General features: G+C 46.0%; 1 protein-coding gene across 1 annotated transcript; it reads right to left on the reverse strand.

Annotated features, from left to right (window-relative positions):
• Positions 1-488: 488 nt before the first annotated feature.
• Positions 489-2122, reverse strand: LOC101842233 (ubiquitin-conjugating enzyme E2 Q2-like). Its single transcript, XM_040733735.1, has one exon. It carries the CDS (start codon positions 2001-2003, stop codon positions 882-884), a length of 1122 nt encoding a protein of 373 aa, XP_040589669.1. The 5' UTR covers positions 2004-2122; the 3' UTR covers positions 489-881.
• Positions 2123-20320: the final 18198 nt, after the last annotated feature.

Consider the following 20320-nt stretch of genomic DNA (forward strand, 5'->3'; position numbering starts at 1 on the left):
CCAGGGCAGCCTCCAAAGCCACAGAGAAACCCTGTCTCGAAAAACCAAAAAAAAAAAAAAAAAGAAACAGCGAACCAGTAAGAAACAGATTCATTGGCACAGGAGGAGGATCAGGAGTTCCTGGTCAGCCTTGGGTACCCGAGACCTTGCATCAAAGGAGAAGAGACAGCAGGACCAGGACAAATGCCTGCTAACAAGCCTTAAATGGCTTGGCCTGATTGCTTTGCTCAAGTGCAACATAACTCAGTTAAAAGCCCAGCTCCAGGAAGTAGTTCATATCATCACCTGGCCTTAAAAAAAACGTATCAATTCACAAGCAATGTTTCTGTCATTATTTAGACAATAAAATCGCTTTAGACCGGAAAAGGCTGTGGTTGAGAAGACAACCATTCAAGCAGGAACGCAGTGGCATAGGTCTTGTGTAGTACGTAGGTGGCCCTGGGTTCCAATCCCCAACATCACACAAACAAAAGACACAAACACAAAAATGTGCTAGCCAGTATTGGACACCGGCAAAACTTTTATTGACTCTAAATGGAACAATAATTTGCAAACCCTCATTATTCCCCCAATCAAAGAAAATTACCTAAAAGTCACAACTGACTGGCCTACTTAACACATTTCACCTAATCAAGGAGAACAGATGACAAAGAATGGACACTATGTCTACTTATCAGGGAAAACCACAGTAAAGGCTCACAGTTCAGCCCAAGACCCCTATAGTAAGCAAAATGAAAAGGTTGGAACTTCTATTGGCGGTCAGTTGACAGATTATTCACTAAAACACCAATTAGCTAATATCTTCAGTACTACTGTTACAAAGATACTCAAAGCTTGCAGTCGTTAAAGCTACATTGTTCAAACACATGGCAGTCAACTGTTTACCCATCTTCCTTTGGAGGAGTGAACCAGCCCTTTTTCTCATGCATCTGCACAACGGAGTCATAGGACTGTTGCGCTGTTTCTAGATTATATTGATTCTTATCTGCTCCAAAGCGCACCCTAGCTTTGCCTTTCACTAAGGTGGCATTGATCTGCATGATGACCGATTCTATGGAGTAGGCGCTGCTCCAGCCCTGTTTTGTGAGCAATTCCATACACAATGCCCCTCCACCCAAGACATACCCTCCAGACAGAATAGGTGACTCGACGCGAACAAATGGAGGATCAAATGGAAAGTTATCCTTAAAAGAAAAGTTAAGCAAAATATATTCTACGCCTTCTTTTTCTTTCAAAAGCTGAAGGTCACCAAACAGGGGACTATCAGGGTCAACCTTCCTCAGTTTAACGTGCCAGTCATATAAGCTGTCATTTATCAGTTCCACGGAATAAGTCCCTGATTTGTAACTCTGCGATCTGTATATCTCTCTCAGTTCTTTCATAAGTCTATTTGAAGCATGCACTGACCCAGACACGGTACCATTCAAATGGTCTTGCCTTTGACTCTTCCTAATATTCTCTAATATTGCCAAATGCTCCTTCTCAATCCCTTCGTCCTCTGACTTTTTCTCACTACTAGTGTCTTCTTCTTTCAGCTCATAATGATCCAAGTCTTCCAGCCCGTCAGCTGCCTCTTCCTCTTCATCCTCCGAGGGCACCTCTTCGATGGTCGCCTTCTGGGCGATGGGGACCGGCTGGTCCAGCGTCTCCACATCCAGGTGCTCAGGCAGGTTATATAAGCTGCAGAGTTCACAGATCAGCCACTTGAGCTGCTGACGAAGCGAACTGTTGGGCTTCGAATCTTCCAGACGTTCTAGGATCGATGTGAGATCTGGATCATCAGAGTCCACGAACCATATCGGCGGAGAAGATGGGTAGGACTCGGTGATGGTGCAGTGCAGGGTGAGCGGCGGCGGCGAGGGCGGGCTGCCCGCGGGCGCCGGCGGCACCAGGAACTGACATTGCAGCTCATCCAGCTGCCAGCTGACGATGCGCAGCCGCTCGTGGTCCTTGTCGAAGATGGACGCCAGGAACTCCAGCTCGGCCTTAAGCCCCGACGACATCCTTCCTCTCCAGTCCTCCGAGACGAGTGTGGAAGCGAAGCGGCCCCGCGAGACGCCTGCTGGGCTGCCACCGCCCCTGGGGCCGCCGGGCCGGGCTCCCGCGGCTCCGCCTCTGCCCGCCTCCGCGACCCGCGGAGCGTGGCCGCCGCAATCATAAGTCTGAGCACAGTGTCGCACAATCATCTTCAGGGCCTTTTCATCTAGCATAACCGAACCTTTTGTTCTTTGTTTTTTCATTAAAAAAATTTTTTGAAACATAGTCTGGAGTAGCAGGGGCTGGTTTTGAACTCTATGTTGCCAAAGATGGCCTTGAACTCCTGATCCTCCTATCTCTGCCTCCCTCCCCACCCAGTGCTGAGATTACAGCGCCACCACTCCCAGTTTACGCTCTACTGGGAATGGAAGCCAAGGCCACGTGCACTCCAGGTAGCCCAGCTACATGTAGTCCCAAGCTGGTTTAATAGAAACCTGACACATACCAGGTAGCAACAGAGCTCCCTTTTCCATCTCTGCCCCAAGTCCCTGAAACTACCATTCTACCCTCTGTTTCAATGAGTTTTGCTTTTGAATCTTCCATGGCGGTGGAATCCTGTGATATTTATCCTTCTGTGACAGGATTATCTCACTGAACATCTTCCAAGTTCATTGATGTGATGCCATACATGTAACATCGGTCCTAGGGCTGAGTAACATTGCCATTGCATGTATAATAAATATATGCATGTGTATATGTAAATATATATCATTTCTATTTTCTTTTACTACTTTAATTTATTTTAAGAGACAGGGTCTCTTGTGGTCCGATCTGGTACTTCCTATGTAGTTGAGGATGACCTTGAACTCTGATCTTTCTACCCTCTCCTCCTAACAGCTGGGATTACAGAAATGCACTACCAGTGCTGTGAGAAGCAGGGCCCCAGAAACTGTTGGGCCTTGCACATACAACACACACACAGAGAGAGAGAGAGAGAGAGAGAGAGAGAGAGAGAGAGAGAGAGAGAGAGAGAGAGAGAGAGAGAGCTTTCCTGCTTTTGGTTCTTTTGAATAATAAGAAGAGATGAGATTGTAGAATCCTAAAACTGTTGTTAAAGAGATCTCACAGTGGTTTCCACATCTTTATTATCACTGGGTTTTTTTGTTGCTGTTGTTTGTTTGTTTTTTTGGTTTTTCGAGACAGGGTTTCTCTGTGGCTTTGGAGGTTGTCCTGGAACTAGCTCTTGTAGACCAGGCTGGTCTCGAACTCACAGAGATCCTCCTGCCTCTGCCTCCTGAGTGCTGGGATTAAAGGCGAGCGCCACCAACCAACACCCGGCGGTTATTTTGTTTTTATTATTTGCTTATTTTTTTATCACGCCCCCCCCCATGAGGTGTGGAGTGGTATCTCTTGGTGGTTTTCTTTTTTTTTTTTTTTTTGGTTTTTCGAGACAGGGTTTCTCTGTGGCTTTGGAGGCTGTCCTGGAACTAGCTCTTGTAGACCAGGCTGGCCTCGAACTCACAGAGATCCACCTGCCTCTGCCTCCCGAATGCTGGGATTAAAGGCGTGCGCCACCAACGCCCGGCTCTTGGTGGTTTTCATTTGCCGTTTGCTCATAGTTTAGTGGAAGTGAGCATTTCACAAGTCAAGGCTTCTTCTCTCGAGAAATGCCTATTGAGTCCTTTATCCATTCTAAAATCAGGCTTTTGTTTTGTTTTGCTATTGAGTTGTTAGTATTTTGAGATATTAACTTTAGCTTTTTTAACTCTTATTTTCTGTGTGTAGGTGTTTTGCCTGCATGCGTGTATGTACACCAAGTAAGTGCAGTGTCTGTGGAGGCCAGAAGGGCATCAGATCCCCTGTGACTGGGAGCTGCCCTGTGGATGCTGAGAATTGAACCCTGTTCCTCTTAACTGCAGAGCCCTCTCTCCAGTCCAAGATATTAACCTTTTATTTTGCTTTGGTGCTTTCTTTTTGGGGAGAGGTTGAGACAGGGTTTCTTTGTGGCTTTGGAGGCTATCCTGGTGTTTCTTTCTTTTTCTTTTTCTTTTCTTTTTTTTTTTTTTTTTTTTTTTTTTTTTGGTTTTCTGAGACAGGGTTTCTTTGTATTGTTTTGGAGGCTGTCCTGGAACTTGCTCTGTAGACCAGGCTGGTCTCAAACTCACAGAGATCCTCCTGCCTGTGCCTCCTGAGCGCTGAGATTGAAGGTGTGTGCCACCAACGCCCTGCTGTTTTGGTGTTTTCAAGACAGGGTTTCTCTGTGTAGCCCCGGGGCTATCCTGGAATTTGCTCTGTGGACTAGGCTGGCCTCAAACTCAGAGATCTGCCTGACTCTGCTTCCTGAGTGCTGGGATTAAAAGTATGCACCACCAATATATGAACCTTTTAAAAATTACTCTGTTTATTTTGGGAGACAGCCATATATAGGGAGGTCAGAGGACATCTTGGTTCCCCTTTAAAGACTGTTAACATGCCGGGCGTTGGTGTCGCACACCTTTAATCCCAGCACTCGGGAGGCAGAGGCAGGTGGATCACTGTGAGTTCGAGGCCAGCCTGGTCTACAGAGCGAGTTCCAGGACAGCCTCCAAAGCTACAGAGAAACCCTGTCTTGAAAAACCAAAAAAATAAAAAAATAAAAAAAATAAAGACTGTTAACTACTATTGCATTGAAACAACTGACTTTTTTCTTTAAAAAAACCCACAAAATGAATAAACAACCCCCAAAACAAAACAACAACAATAAATGAAAGCCAGCAAAGGTCTTTCTGAGCAATGAAGATTGAAATAGATGTCATAACCCTTCTGCCTCAGAGCTCCGAGTATTGGGGTTGCAGGAGTGTGACCAAGCCATCTATGACTTTTTGGTTTGCATTTTTATTTTTAGAGACAGGGTTTCTCTAGCTTTGGAGCCTGTCCTGGAATTTGCTCTGTAGACCAGGCTGTCCTCGAACTCACAGAGATCCACCTGCCTCTGCCTCCTGAGTGCTGGGATTAAAGGCGTGCGCCACCACTGCCTGGCCATCTCTAACTTTTTAGTGTTCACTATTCATTTATTAGTTCTAACAGTATGCATATGCATGTGTATTTGCAAACTTGAGGGTTTTCTATGTCCAGGATCATATGATCTGTAGGCCGATAATTGAAATTCCTCCTTTCTGAATGGAATAGTTTCTCTTTGGTTCTCTTGATCAACTGCTCTGACTGGCACTGTCAATACTGTGTGGAGTGGTAAAAGTGGGTGTCCTCACCTGGCCTTTGACACTCCCAGACTCTTACCATTGTCACCTGGTGCTTGGCACACACAGTGGTTATTATGCTGGGTGCTTTTTTTCTATTCCTGGTTTGTGAAGTATACTTCCGCATGTTTAAATCTGTGAAATGAATTTCCTAATCTTTTAAGAGGCCCATGTGATTTTCATCATTGTAGGGGAGTGGTGTATGGCACTGATTGACTTTTATTCACAGGCCCACTCTCTCATTCCATCAGGAGGTCTCATTGGGTAATGACATCTGCATTTTAGTGTGCTGCTAAATTATGTCATTAGTAAGTTGTTGAGGGTATTTACATATATGGTTTCTGTGAGTTTCAGGCCAGTCTGGTCTACAGAGTGAGTTCCAGGACAGCCTCCAAAACAATACAGAAAAACCCTGTCTTGAAAAAACAAAACAAAACAACAACAACAACAAAAGAATATTGAGCTAGCAGTTGGAACAACAGCTCCAAGGCTAAGAGCACTCACTGGCTGCTTGTCCAGATGACCATGGTTCAATTCCCAGCACTCACTTTGTGGCTCACAGCCATCTGTTAACTCCAGTTCCAGGGAGATCAGAAACCCTCTTCTGGCCTCTGCAGACACCAGGCATGCATGCACTGCATAGACACACATTCAGGGAAAGCACCCAAACACACAATAGTAAAACAATAAATCTTTAAAAACGCAATATTTTAAGTGAGTAGTGAGCTGTACTTTTCCCCCCTTGGTTCATTCACGGCTTTAGTATAAGGATGGCTCTCCCTTCACAAAATGAACTGAGAAGCAGCCCTGCCTCCTCTGTGTTTTGGAAAAGTCTGGGAAAGATTGGCACTAATTTTTCTTGAAATGTTTACTAGAAGTCACCAGTGAAGCCAAACACTCCTGAGCTCCTCCTCCTCCCCCTCTCCCCTCCCCTCCCCTCATATTTCTCCTCCTCCCACTCTTCTTCCTCTTGCCGTCTTCCCCTGTCCTTCTCCTCTTCTTCCTCCTCCCTCCTCTTTCCTTCACCCCTTCCTTCCCCTCCTCCTCCATGTGTGCTTCTCTAGGTGGAGTCCAAGGCTTGGCACAAGCTACCACCGAGAATGCACTCAGCCCTGCTTCTGAGCTGTTCTTTATTGGGGTTTGGATTGTTCACTCAACCTCTCCAAGAGTCACAGGACTGTTTAGGTGTTTTATTTCTTCATAATTGAGTCGGTAGCTTATAACGTTCTAGGACTTTAGCCATTTCTTTTAGCTTATTCATTTGCTGGCATGTTCATAGCAGTCACCTGTGACGATTTCCACTTTCGTGCGGTTAGTTGCCTTCTCTCTCTCTCTCTCTCTCTCTCTCTCTCTCTCTCTCTCTCTCTCTCTCTCTCTCTCTTTCTCTCTCTCCTTGATGTAACTAAAAGTTTGTCAATTTTTTTTTTGGTTTTTCGAGGCAGGGTTTCTCTGTATTGCTTTGGAGGCTGTCCTGGAACTCGCTCTGTAGACCAGGCTGGCCTCGAACTCACAGAGATCTGCCTGCCTCTGCCTCCCGAGTGCTGGGATTAAAGGTGTTCATCACCAACGCCCGGCCCTTGTCAATTGTTTTAATCTTTCAAAAAGCACAGTTCCAGCCGGGCGTTGGTGGCGCACGCCTTTAATCCCAGCACTCGGGAGGCAGAGGCAGGCGGATCTCTGAGTTTGAGACCAGCCTGGACTACCAAGTGAGTTCCAGGACAGCCTCCAAAGTCACAGAGAAACCCTGTCTCGAAAAACCAAAAAAAAAAAAAAGCACAGTTCCTATCTTATTGTTTAGTCATGTGTATTCAGTAGTCTCCGTGTGTAAGGGTATGTGCACACGAATGCAGGTGCCTGAAGAAATCAGAAGAAAATTTCAGATCTCCCAGAGTTGGAGTTATAGGCACTTGTGAGCTGCCTGATGTGGGTGCTGGGAACTGAACTCTGGTCCTCTGGAAGAGCAGTATACACTCTTTGGGGGGGGGTTGAGGCAGGGTTTCTCTGTATTGTTTTGGAGGCTGTCCTGGAACTCACTCTGTAGACCAGGCTGGCCTCGAACTCACAGAGATTCACCTGCCTCTGCCTCCTGAGTGCTAGGATTAAAGGTATGCACCACCAATTCCTGGAACAGTACACACTCTTAACCACTGAACTATTTCTCCAGCCCTGGTCTTATTGTTGTGTTGTTTTGTTTTCACTATCCTTTATTCAATTTATTTGTGCTCTAATGCCATTTTTGTCGGTCTGTTTGAGGACTTAGTTTTTTGTTGTTTTCTAGGTTGTTGTTGTCTGAGACGGAGACTTTCCATTTAGTGTAAGCTAGCCTTGAACTCTTCCACCAAGCGCTTGAATTACGGCATTTGCCACCACACCCAACCTTTGTCTCGCTCTCTTTAACAAGTTCTTTAAATTACATTTATTTATTTTATGAAGTGGAGTATGTGTAACACAGTAAATGTGTGTAAGTCACAAGATAATTTTCAGCAGTTGGTTCTTACTGCCATATGGATCTCAGATATCTAACTTGGGCCATCAGACTTGGTGGCAAGTGCTTTTACCTGTGGCCACATCTTGCTGGCTCTCTGGTTTCTTCAGCAGAAGAGTTAGATTTTTTTGAGATCTGTCCTTTGAAAAACGTCTTTTAGCCAGGCATTGGTGGCTCATGGCTTTAATCCCAGCACTCGGGAGGCAGAGACAGGTGGATCTCTGTGAGTGAGAGGCCAGCCTGGTCTACAGAGTAAGTTCCAGGACAGCTTCCAAAGCTACACAGAGAAACCCTGTCTCGAAAAACCAAAAAAAGAATAAAAAGAAAGATAGAAAATGTCTTTTGGTTTAAATCTTTAGTTATAAGTCTATGTGTGGGTATGTACCCACAAGAACAGTACCCCCAGAGGCTAGAAGAGGATATTGGAGCTACAGTCAGTTATAGCTTCCCAACATGGGTGCTGGCAATCAAAATGAGGTCTTTTAGAAGATGAGGAAGCACTCTTTTTTTTGAGACAGGGTTCCTTTGTATTGCTTTGGAGGCTGTCCTGGAACTCACTCTGTAGACCAGGCTGGCCTCGAACTCACAGAGATTCACTTACTCTGCCTCCCGAGTGCTGGGATTAAAGCTGTGCGCCACCAATGCCCTGCTCTCAGGAAGCACTCTTAACTGCTGAAGCATCTCTCTAACCCTCAGGGTGGGGTGAGGTTCTTTCTTTTTTGATTGTAGCCATTTATCCCTAACTGTCTGAATCACTAATCATCGCCCCAGAACCATTTTTGCCACACCACAAATTTTTTGGTATATTGCATTTCCTTTCTCCTTCTCCCCCTCCCATGTCTCCTTCCCTTTTTTCCTCCTGTCCTTTTCTCTTCCTTCTTTTTGGGACACTGGGCCTTGGTGGATTCTAAGCACACCCAGTCCCTGTTTATGCTTTCATTTTCATTTGTCTCTAGATGTTTTCTGATTGCCCTTTTGCCTTCTTTTTAAATTTTATGTTGTCTGAGTCTATTGTCTAATTTCATGTATCTGTGAACTGTCCCGGGTTATCTCTGCTATTGATTCCTAGTTTTGTTCTGCTGTGGTCAGGGAAGCCGCTGTATGGTTTCAGTCTTCATAACTTCCTTGGATCTCTTTTAGCTCCTCTAGCATGCGAGTGGTCCTAGAGAACGTTCTATGTGTACTTCAGAAGGACGAATGTCTTGTTGCAGTGGAATAGAGCTCTGTATTGTTACCTTGTTGGTAGCAACTTCCTGTTTTAAACTACATGAATGTTATTTTTTTATTCCTTTGTATGCCGTGTGCTCACAGAGGCCAGAAGAAGGTGTCAGATTCCCTGGAGCTGGAATTACAGATAGCTCACAGCTGCCCAAGGACATGGATGCTGGGAACCAACTCAGGTCCTGTGAAGAGCGGTAGACACTCTTAACCCTTGAGCCCAGCTACGTGACTCTGTGGGCGCCTTACATTTAGACACTTGATGCTGTTTGCATATATGTCTGTGCTTGTTATGTCTTCCCAGCGAGCTGTCCCTGCTAGCACACTAAATAGCCTTCTGTTTCATGTTGACAGTTTTTGTCCAGACTGAGTGTGACCATCTTCCTTTCTTTCCCATCCATTTGCTCCTGGCCTCTGTGCTGCCTTCTGAAGTATGCCACGGGGTGCTTTTTCTCTTCCTTCCTTTCTTTCTCTTTCGTTCATTCATCCTCCTTTTTCCCTTGTATTCTTCTTCTTCTTCTTTTTTTTTTTTTTTTTTGGTTTCTCAAGACAGGGTTTCTCTGTATTGTTTTGGAGGCTGTCCTGGAACTAACTCTTGTAGACCAGGCTGGCCTCGAACTCACAGAGATCCGCCTGCCTCTGCCTCCCGAGTGCTGTGTCACCACCACCCGGCTTCCCTTGTATTCTTGGCACCTGATGTTTTCTGAGTTCTGTCCTTGCTCTAAGGCAGGCAAGGCAGAAAACAAGTCCCTCAAAGCAGAAGCACTGAACAGACAGCTCCCTTCCCCCTTTCCCTACAGATTGAGAAGCCAGTGAGCTGTTCTGGCCTGTCCCACGGACACCAGCCCTCAGTCCTCAGCTGCCCTCAAGCATCAAGAGACCTCCAGACTATGAGACAGGCACCACTGAATCGGTTCCTCAGGCAGCCCCAAGAAACCCCAAGGTTGATCTCTCGGCTCCACTCTGCTCATCTGTCTCCTCCCTATTCCCAGAAGCCTCCAAGCCCTGTGGGCCTGTGTGCCTGTGTGCTGTTTTAGGGGAAGGTTCCCTTGGAGCAGCTGCAGACTGTCTAGCTTTTTCTTGCTCCCAGTGACCTGTGGCATCTGAAGCATGCTGAGTCCTGTCAGCACTCTTGAGACAGACAAGACAGAAGTCAGCCCCCCAGGTGGCCCCTGACCCCAGAAAAGTCAGAATGTATGACATCTAGTCCACTCCTGTCTTTCCCTTCCCAGGGAGCAGCCAGGGTACTGAGAGTTCCTACCCCCTGTGGTGAGCCTGCTGATGAGAGAGACTCGGGAGAGAAGGTGCCAGAAAGTCCCAGCCACCTCCCATGAAGTTCTTTTCCCACTCGCCAAAGATGCAGGGGCCACCTGGCTGGTCTCTGCATCCTCACAAAGGGAATCGGCCTACACATTAATGTGGGCACAGTGTCCCCATGGGAAAAAAATGGTCCCAGGCTTCTTAATCCTCCCTGCTGCTGACATCATTCTAACTTATCACTTTAAAAGTTGTTTTCATGTATCATTTTTACAAAATAGTACATTTCATACCGAGTACAAGACACTTCGTATTTGTCCAGTCCGTATCTTATCTTGACCTCTTCCACTCTCCCTTCGATCCTGCCCACTGCCTAAACAGTCCCCCCCACCACCCCGTTTTTTAAAATCTGGGATTCACATGTGAGAGAAAACATACCATATTTCTCTTTCTAATTCTGGCTCCTTTTGCTTAATATTATGGTCTCTAGATGCATTCATTTTTCTGCCAATGACATAATTTCCCTCTTCTCTATGGATGACGAAAACTCAGTTGCAGGAGCTGGAGGGATGGCTCAGGGATTAAGGACTGCTCTTTCAGAGGACATGGGTTTAGTTCCCACCACTCACATGGCGTCTCAGAATTGTTTCTGCCCACTGCAGGCATCAGGCATACATGTATACATGCAGAAAAAAAACCACTTATATACATAAAGTTAGTACGGCGAGTGGTGGGGGGGGGGGAGTGGGAGCTGGGAAGAAGAGAGGGGGAGAAGAGGAAGAGAGTTGGTCATGGGGGAACAGGAAGTTAAGTGGGAGGGGGTAGAATAGGGGGAAGAGGGAATCATAGGATCGAATACAGATCAGGCACCAGAGGGACCTCGAGTGTCTAAAGGGATAACACCAATTGGCAAGCTAAGCAATAGTGGAGAGACCACCTTGAATGCCCATTCCTGATAATGAACTTGATGTCTATAACCATCCGGGAGCCTTCATCCATCATTAATGGAAGCAGAGGCAAACACACAATTAAGAACTGAACTGAACCCAAGGAACCCAGTGACAGAGAGAGGAGTGATGAGCAAATTGGCAAAGAATGGGCTGGCAAAACCAGCAGAGACAGCTGATCTGAACAGGGGAGAGCTCTTGGACCCCAGACTGACAGTGGGGAGGCCAGCATGGGACTGATCTGGACCCCCCCAAATGTGAGTGTCAGCGAGAAGGCCTGGGCAACCTATGGGGCCCTCAGCTGTGGATCAGTGTTTATCTCTGGAATACAAACAGACATCGTGTGTCCATAACACAAAGAGAGATGCTCTCTCAGCCTGGACTCTTAGGGGAATGCCTGGACCCTACCCTGAATGAAATGACAGACTCTAGATATCCCCTATGTGGAAGGAAGTGGCAATAGGGTGGGAGGCTGGGGGGGGGGGGAGGGGAGTGCGGGAGGAGGGGAGGGAGAGGGAACTGGGATTGACATGTAAAACAAGCTATTTAAAATTAAAATAAAAAATGATAAAAGAAAAAAGTAAATCTTCCAAAGAGCTAAAAACGACCTCTGTTGTGTATATGAGCCATGTTTTCTTTATGCATTCCTCTGTCAGTGAGCACTGGGGCTGATCTCATGACGGCTATTGGGAATGATGTCACAAAGAACAAGGGTGTGCAGAGGTATCTGGAGTAAACTGGCTTAGATTGCTGAGTAAACGCCCAGAAGTTGTGTCTTTACTAGGTTTTTTGGAGGTGATTTCCACAGTGGTACACTAATTTACATTCTCTCTATCCCCTACCCTCTCCCACATTCCTCTTTGACGATAGGCGTGCCAAGTGGGGTAAGATCTGATCTTAGCAGCGTTTTCATTTGAGTTTCTTTTATTCTGCCTCAGTTTCTTAGCTGAGGTCTTGCACTTCCAAGGCTGTGGTCTTCAAGGCCGGTCCTTCCCACCTTACAAGTCTCCTGCTTCTACCTCCCACGGGCATTTCCTCCCCATAAGCCTCTTCCCTCTGAACTAAGAGCATCCAAGACGTGCTGGAGGGCCTAATCAGCACCCAGGATGCCATCAAAGGCTTTGTCTTTTAGTCTTGATTTTAGGTTGCTGTTGACCTTGTGAGAAACAGTCTCAGGAAAATGTTCGAATGGTGTCTCACCAACCCATCTTCCACCACCACCAAGTTCCTTGTGGCAAACTGGAGGCTGGCCACAAAGCCTCTTCCTCCATTTTTCTGCATTTACTAGGTTCCTTTGCACTAAGGTGGATAGCAAAGGAAATATGTTTTTCTTCTTTTGATATTTGTAGCAATTCAGGCATGTTGGAAAGAATGCAAAATGGTGGGGTGAGGTAGAGCGATGACTCAGTACGTGAAGTGTTTGTTGTGCAAGCATGACAACCCAGGTTCATCTCTAGCAGAGACATAAAAGCCAGATGTGGGGCTGGAGAGATGGCTCAGCGGTTAAGAGCACTGCTTGCTCTTCCGAAGGTCCTGAGTTCAAATTCCAGCAACCACATGGTAGCTCACAACCATCTATAATGAAATCTGGTTCCCTCTTCTGGCATGCAGACATACATGCAAGCAGAATACTGTGTATGTAATAAATAAATAATTTTAAAAAAAAGCCAGATGTGGTGGCCTGGGTCTGTAATCTCTCTGCGAAGGGTCAGATAGAAAAATGAGCTATGCATTGGCAAATGAGGCAGAGATGGGAGGATCCCTGGGTCTTACTGACCAGGCAGTCTAGCTAAATCAGTGAGCCCCAAGTTCAGTGAGAGACCCCCGTCTCAAACAACACTGAGGAAACCATTGAGGAAGCTATCCAAATTTGACCTCTGGCCTCCACACACGAATGCGCCTGCGCACATACGCCACACACTGACTTGAAGGAGAATGACTCCCATAATTATGCTCATAGTTTGAATATTTGCTCACTACTTGGTAGAGCTGTTTGGAAATGACTAGGAAGTATGACTCTGTTGGAGGAGGTGTGTTACTGGGAGTGGGTTTTGAGGTTTCAAAAGGCCATGCCTAGCTGGGAGTGGTGGTGCACACCTTTAATTCTAGCACTCGCAGAGGCAGGTGGATCTCTGAGTTCCAGCATGGTCTACATAATGAGTTCTAGGACAGCTAGGGCTATGTAAAGAGATCCTGTCTCAAAGCAATGGCAACAGCAAAACAAAAAGCCTATGCCATTCCCAGTCAGCTCTGTCTGCTACTTCGTGCTTGTGAATCAAGATGCCGTCCCTCAGCTGCTGCTCCAGCACCATGCCTGCCTGCCTGCTGCCATGCGCCCCACCATGATAGCCATGGACTCACCCTCTGAAACTGTAATTAAGCCCCCATTAAATGCTTTATTTTATAAGTTGCCTTGGTCATAGTGTCTCTTCACAGCAATAAGAAAGTAACCAAGACACACATACAGAGTGTAGGATGGACTTTGAAATTCGTTTTCCTCCATATCAACTAATCGGTGTGTGTGTGCGCGCGTGTGTGAGTGTGTGTGTGTGCGTGTGTGTGTTGGGGTGTTGGGGATGGAGCAGGCATTGCACAAGATGGGCAAGTGCTTTGCCACCGAGCTACATCCCCAGCGTTGCATCAGCTAAGCTTCAGAAATAGACTCTAAGGGGCTGGAGACATGACTCCACAGTTAAGAGCATCTACTGCTCTTTCAGAGGATCTGGGTTCAATTCCCAGCAACCACTTGGCAGCTCACAATCAACGTAATTCCATCATCTCCAGAGGATCTGACACCCTCTTCTGGCCTCTAAGGGCACTGCATGCATGTGGTGTACTTACATACAGGCATGCACTCCTACACATAAGACAAAAAGAAAAGAAAGAAATCGCATTTTTTAAAATAGAATGTGAGATGCTAGGCAGAGAGCCATGTCCTTGGATGACAAAGAAAAACAGTATCACATTAGCTTGCAAGGCTTGACTGGGAAGCCTTTAATTGGATGAGGAGGGATTAGAGATATTCTTCGTCACCGCTACCATCTGGAGGTAACACTAGAATGTTCATTACCACAGGGCCCTGTTAACATGAGTACCCGAGCCTGCAAGGCCTGCGTGTGTGTGTGTGGTAGGCTCATCAGAGGGAAACCCAACTCCCAGCAGCACCTGCCCGTGAATGCTGAGCCTTCTTGTTCTGAAGTGCCACTTCAGGCATTGGTTCTGAAAATTGAAAATATGCTTTATCCTCTCTGAGAATGACTTGTAACCCTATAATCTAACTCATGCCAATGTCTCAGTGAAGCTCAGAACGGCTTCATTGAAAATGCCGTCCCAGAAGCAACGATGTTACAGAAGATTTGTGACATGTGTAATGAGCCTCCATCTGTCTCCAGACCCATGGCACTCACCACCTAACTGTTCCTCCTTGTGTTGTCAAAACCAGTGTTCTGCAGTAATGGACGACAGCCTGGCGTGGGTACTAGCCAGCCTAAATTCTACCCAAAGCAGTGCCAGCGTCCTTGCCTTTATTTTGCTCTCCTTAACCCTTGCCAGCTCGATTGAAAATTTCACTTCTGCCAGTGGCATTGGTGGCGCACTCCTTTAATTCCCAGCACCCAGGAAGAAGAGGCAGTTGGATCTCTGTGAGTTCCAGGCCAGCCTGGTGTACAGAGCAAGTTCCAGGGCAGCTAGAGTTGTTACACAGAGAACCCTGTCTGGGGAGGGGGAGAAGAAAAGAGATTTCATTTGCTTTCAAGAGCCATATATTTATTTTTGCAATGCTGCAGATGGAACCCTTTTGGGAGCTTTCTACCACTGAGCTACATCCCTAGCCCCATGACCTACTTTAAAGTGAGCTACACATTAGCAAATGCTTGAGTGGTTCAAATTGCCTTTTAGTATTTTACTTAAAATTTTGCCAGGAATGAGATGGTAACATATCTCACCAGGTAAAAGGCTGGCCATCGATCCTGATGACCTGAGTTCAGTCCCCAGAATCCAGGGAAGGGTGGAAAGATAGAACTAACTCACCACATTTTCTTCTCTGACCTGTATACATATGTCGTGGTACATGGATGTGTGTGCACACACATACACAAAACAACAACGACAAAAAGAACAAATAAATAAATAAACATAATAAATTAGAATAAAAGTCCCCAGACATGAAGGGGCACACCTGCAATCCCAGTACGCAGAAGAGGAGGCAGGAAGACCAGAAATTCAAGACTAGCCTTGACGACTGTGAGGCCACTCTGGGCTATTTGAGATCTTGTTACAAAAAAATACACCAAAATCAAAACAAACTAACCCCCAAATCAAAAACAAAAACCCATATGACCATGCAACAGATGGACTCTTTTTTTTTTTTTTTTTGTTTTTCGAGACAGGGTTTCTCTGTGTTTTTGGAGGCTGTTCTGGAACTAGCTCTTGTAGACCAGGCTGGCCTCGAACTCACAGAAATCCACCTGCCTCTGCCTCCAGAGTGCTGGGATTAAAGGCGTGCGCCACCACCGCCAGGCTAGGCACACAAGTCTTAGAATGCATACATTTGTGTAATCAGCTCTAGCACAGCATCCTCATCCTTCTGCTCCCAATGGTCACATCTCCCCATGACCAACACCACTGATCTGTCCCTACTGCTGTAGCTTTACAGTTTTAAGACTGGTCCTAAGACACAGTATGGACTCACTCATAAGTGGATATTAGATGTAAAGCAGACTACAATCCATAATCCCAGAGAAGCTGGGCAACAAGGAGAGCCCTACGGGAGACATACATGGATCCCCTGGGAAGGGGAAATAGACAAGATCTCCTGAGGAAACTGGGAGCGTGGGGGGTAGTGGGTGGGGGAGGAGAACACGGGGAACCGGAGGGAAGATATGGGGGAAGGACAGAGAAGGAGAGCAAGGAAAGACATATTTTGATCGAGGGAGTCATTATGGGGTTGTTGAGAAACCTGGTGCTAGGGAAATTCCCAGGAATCCCCAAGAATAACCCCAGCTAAGACGGTAAGCAACAGTGCAGAGGGTACCTGAACTGCCCTTCCCCTGTAATCAGATTGATGACTACCTTAATTGTCATCACAGAGCCTTCATCCAGTAACTGATGGAAGCAGATTCGGAGATCCACAGCTAAGCACTGGGCCAAGCTCCCAGAGTCCAGTTGTAGAGAGGGAGGAGTGATGAGCAAAGGGGTTAAGACCATGCTGGGGAAACCTGCAGAAACAGCTGACCTGAGCAAGTGGGAGCTCACGGTCCCCAAACTGACAGTTGGGGAACCAGCATAAGACCAAACTAGGCCCTCTAAATGTGGGTGACAGTAGTGTGGCTTGGGCAGTCTGTGGGGCCACCAGCAGTGGGACCAGGATTTATCCCTAATGTTTGAACAGGCTTTTTTTTTGGAGCCCATTCTCTTTGGAGGGATACCTCGCTTAGTCTGGATATAGGGGGGAGGGCCTTGGTCCCGCCTCAAAGAGATGTGCCAGACTTTGTTGACTCTGAGGAATGTATGGGGAGTGGGGTGGGGGGAAGGAGGGAGTAGCAAGAGGAGGGGAGGGACTGGGAACTGGAATTGGTATGTAAAATTAGAAAAGATTGTTTTAAAAGTAAAAAATGAGCCAGGCAGTGGTGGTGCATGCCTTTAATCCCAGCACTCAGGAGGCAGAGGCAGGCAGATCTCTGTGAGTTCAAGATCAGTCTGGTCTACAAGAGCTAGTTCCAGGGCAAGCTCCAAAGCTACACAGAGAAACCCTGTCTTGAAAAACCCAAAACTAACTAACTAACTAAATGAATAATAAAAAGATGATTAATGAAAAAAAGACTCCCCTAGAAGAATCACATGGGGATCTTCTTCTGAAACTGGCTTCTTTTCCTCTGTGTAATGGTTCTGAGGCTCGTTCAAGCTTCAGTTTTATGATATTATATCAATAATATAGTCTTATTTTCAATAGTTTTATGTTTAAGTGTCTGTATGTGTGCTTGTACCCTCAAGCATATGCCGAGTGTAGGTACTCAGAAGGTCAGAAGTGTCAGGTCCTCCAGGAGCTAGAGTTGAAGGCAGTAGTGAGACACCTCATATAAATGCTGGGAACTGAGTTCAGGTACCCTGCAAGAGCATCCCATGCTCTTTTTGGGGGGAGGGGTTTTCAAGACAGGGTTTCTCTGAATTGTTTTGGAGGCTGTCCTGGAACTCGTTCTGTAGACCAGGCTGGCCTCGAACTCACAGAGATCCACCTGCCTCTGCCTCCCGAGTGCTGGGATTAAAGGCGTGCGCCACCAACACCGGGCGAGCATCCCATACTCTTAACCACTGAGCCATCTCTCCAGCCTTCATGTAGTCTTTGCTGGAGTTATTTTTGCTGAGTAGACTTCCATTTTAATGGTCAGATCACTCATTGTTACCTAGTAACCCAATGAAAGGTCATTTTAGGGTGATTTCCAGTTTGCATCCAAAGGGAGAGGAGCCGTAAGAGTTCACAGACAGGGTTCAGCGTCGACTTCATGTTTTCATTTCTTTGGGCAGAGGTCAGTAATGCCGTTTCTTTAGAAGTTGGGGAGTACGGCTCGTTGACCCTGTAGGCCACCAACAATCTCTGTCACAGTTCCTCCTCCTCCTCCACCACCATCTTCTTCTCCTCCCTCCTCTCTTAAGCAATTCTTTGAAAAATGTCAAAAACATTCTTTAGCTCATGGCCTTTCCAAAGCAGATCCTGGGTCTGATTTGGGCTCACCTGTCTTACTGAATGACCCTTGCTCCGGGGTAAATACCTGAGAGAGTAATGATTAAGACATCTGCTTAGACTCAGAAGCAGCGCTTCCCCCTTTACCTCCTTTCCAGCATGCATGGGGGCTCCGGCACCCTGTGCGAATCAAAGTATTCAGTCTTACCAGCATCTCATAGCCATTCCAGCGGGCCTTTGTGCATTCGAACCGCCCAGAAGTCTTACCGCTAACATCGATGCTAGCTAATGCCAAGTGAGAAGCTTCGCGCAGGTGTGTTTGGCATCTCTGTATCTTCTTGGGTGAAAGTCCACTTCTCTTTTTCATCCATCTTCTAATTATTGTTTTTCCATTTTCCACTGCAGAGTTTCAAGCATTCCTTCCATCTTCTAGATAGGAATTCTTTAGGAGATGCGGGCTTTGCGAATATCTTCCCCAGGTTATAACTTGTCCGTTTTCGCTTCTTCATAGACTCTTTCATAGAGAAAACTATTTTCACAAAGTACAATTGTGTTTCTCCTTTCATGGGTTGTGCTTTTGATATCAACTCTATGGATTATTTCTCTAGCTCTAAATCTGAAGGATTTTTTCCAACCATTTTTTTCTAAATGCTCTATAGTTCTGTTTTATACTTAAGTCTCTGTTCCTTTCTGAGTTCATTTCTATGTGAGATGAGAAATCAACCCCCCACCACCTCTTTCCCTGATGTCCAATGGCTCCAGCATCCTGTTGAAAAGGCAATTTTTTCCTCAACTGAATTGCTTTCACACCTTTGTCAAGAATTGGTTGTCGACATTTCTGCTGGTCTATTTCTGGCTTCTTTATTTTGTTCCATTGATTTCTGGGGCTATTGATCTATATGGCTAGCTCCTTGCAAAATACCAAGCAACTTCCATGATTACAACTACACAGTAAGCCTTCTGTGCTTTGGTGTGTGTATAGTGTATGCGTACATATGTGTGCACATGTATGAGAGCATGAGTGTGTGTGTGTGTGTGTGTGTGTGTGTGTGTGTGTGTGTGTGTGTAGCCAGAGGTAGACCCTGAGTGTCTTTCTCAGTTGCCATCCATACAATTTTTGAGACAGGGTCTCTCACTGAATGTGGGGTTCACCAATTTGGCGTGACTGGCTGGCCAGCAGGTTCCAGAGATCCACTTGTTTCTTGCCTTCCCAATTTTGGGATGATAGACATGGGCCCCTGCAGCACCCAACTTCTTAGATGATGGCAGGCTTTGAACTCAGATCTTCATGCTTGCAAGCACTTTACTGACTGAATCATTTCTCCAGCCCCTTAGTAAGTCTTAAAAAATAGGAACCGAAGGTGCCTCCAACTTTCTTCTTTAAATTGTTTCACTTACTTTAGTAACTTTGCCTCTCCACTTTACAATTAACTTGACTACAAAACAATTCTGATAGATTTTTGATATCTACAGGTATTTTGGAGGGAACTGCCTCATTTCGAAGGTGAGTCCTCCAAACATATTTCCATCTATTTACCTGTTTGACTTCTTCTGTCAATTTGTAATAGTTGTAGTGTCTAGACCCTATATATGTGTTATCAGGTTTTTAAGAAGATTTACTTATATGTGTATTGGCATTTTGCCTGAATGTCTGTCTGTGTGAGGGTAACCAGTCTCCTGGAACTGGAGTTACAGACAGTCGTGAGCCACCGTGTGGCTGCTGGAAGAGTAGCCGGTAATCTTAACCACTGAGCCCTCTCTCCAGGCCGTGTTGCCAGATTTATATCTAGCTATGTCACTTTTAGAGCTACACAGAGACAGGGTCTCACAGTGGAGCCCTGCCTGTCCTTGAACTCAATCTGTAGACCAGTTGGCCTCAAACTCACAGAGATCTGCCTGCTTCTGTCTCCCAAGTGCTGGGATTAAAGTCGTACACTCCAACCAGCAGGCCCACAGATGATCTTTAAAAATTTTTTTCAGCTTCTTTGAAACATGGTGGCACACTTCTTTAATCCCAGGAGCTACTCTGCGAGTTCCAGGCCAGCCTGATTTACTGAGTTTCAGGATAGCCACAGGTATATCCTGTCTCAAAAAAAAAAAAAGACAGAAAAGTCTTTTAAAATGCAACTGTGTAAGAACTTGCCTGCCAAACTGTTAGCACTGTGTATAGAAATACTGTGTGTTGACCTTGACTGTGTATCTTGGGACCTGGATGAATCCTCTTTTCAGTTCTAGAACTTTTGTGTGGATTTCTTGGGATTTTCTCCAGAGACAATCACAATGCCTGTAAAAGGGACAGTGTCTTCTGTTCACTGTCTGTTTTTCTGAACTGGGATTGTTCAGAGTCGGCTCTTCACTTTGTTTCAATTTCTTGCTTTCTTTCAGCTCAGGCTGCCCAGCAACTCACTCTGTAGCCCAGGCTGGCTTTGAACTTGAGGTGGTTCTCCTGCCTTAGGCTGAGATCACAAATTTACCACACTTGGCTCTTTGTTTTCAATTATTATTATTATTATTATTATTA

The sequence above is a fragment of the Mesocricetus auratus genome, unplaced genomic scaffold (assembly GCF_017639785.1).
Source record: "Mesocricetus auratus isolate SY011 unplaced genomic scaffold, BCM_Maur_2.0 Super-Scaffold_100033, whole genome shotgun sequence".
NCBI lineage: Eukaryota > Metazoa > Chordata > Mammalia > Rodentia > Cricetidae > Mesocricetus > Mesocricetus auratus.

Bases quoted from the DNA above. Each gene is read 5' to 3' on its own strand.
- LOC101842233 (XM_040733735.1), bottom strand. From the start codon at position 2,003: ATGTCGTCGGGGCTTAAGGCCGAGCTGGAGTTCCTGGCGTCCATCTTC.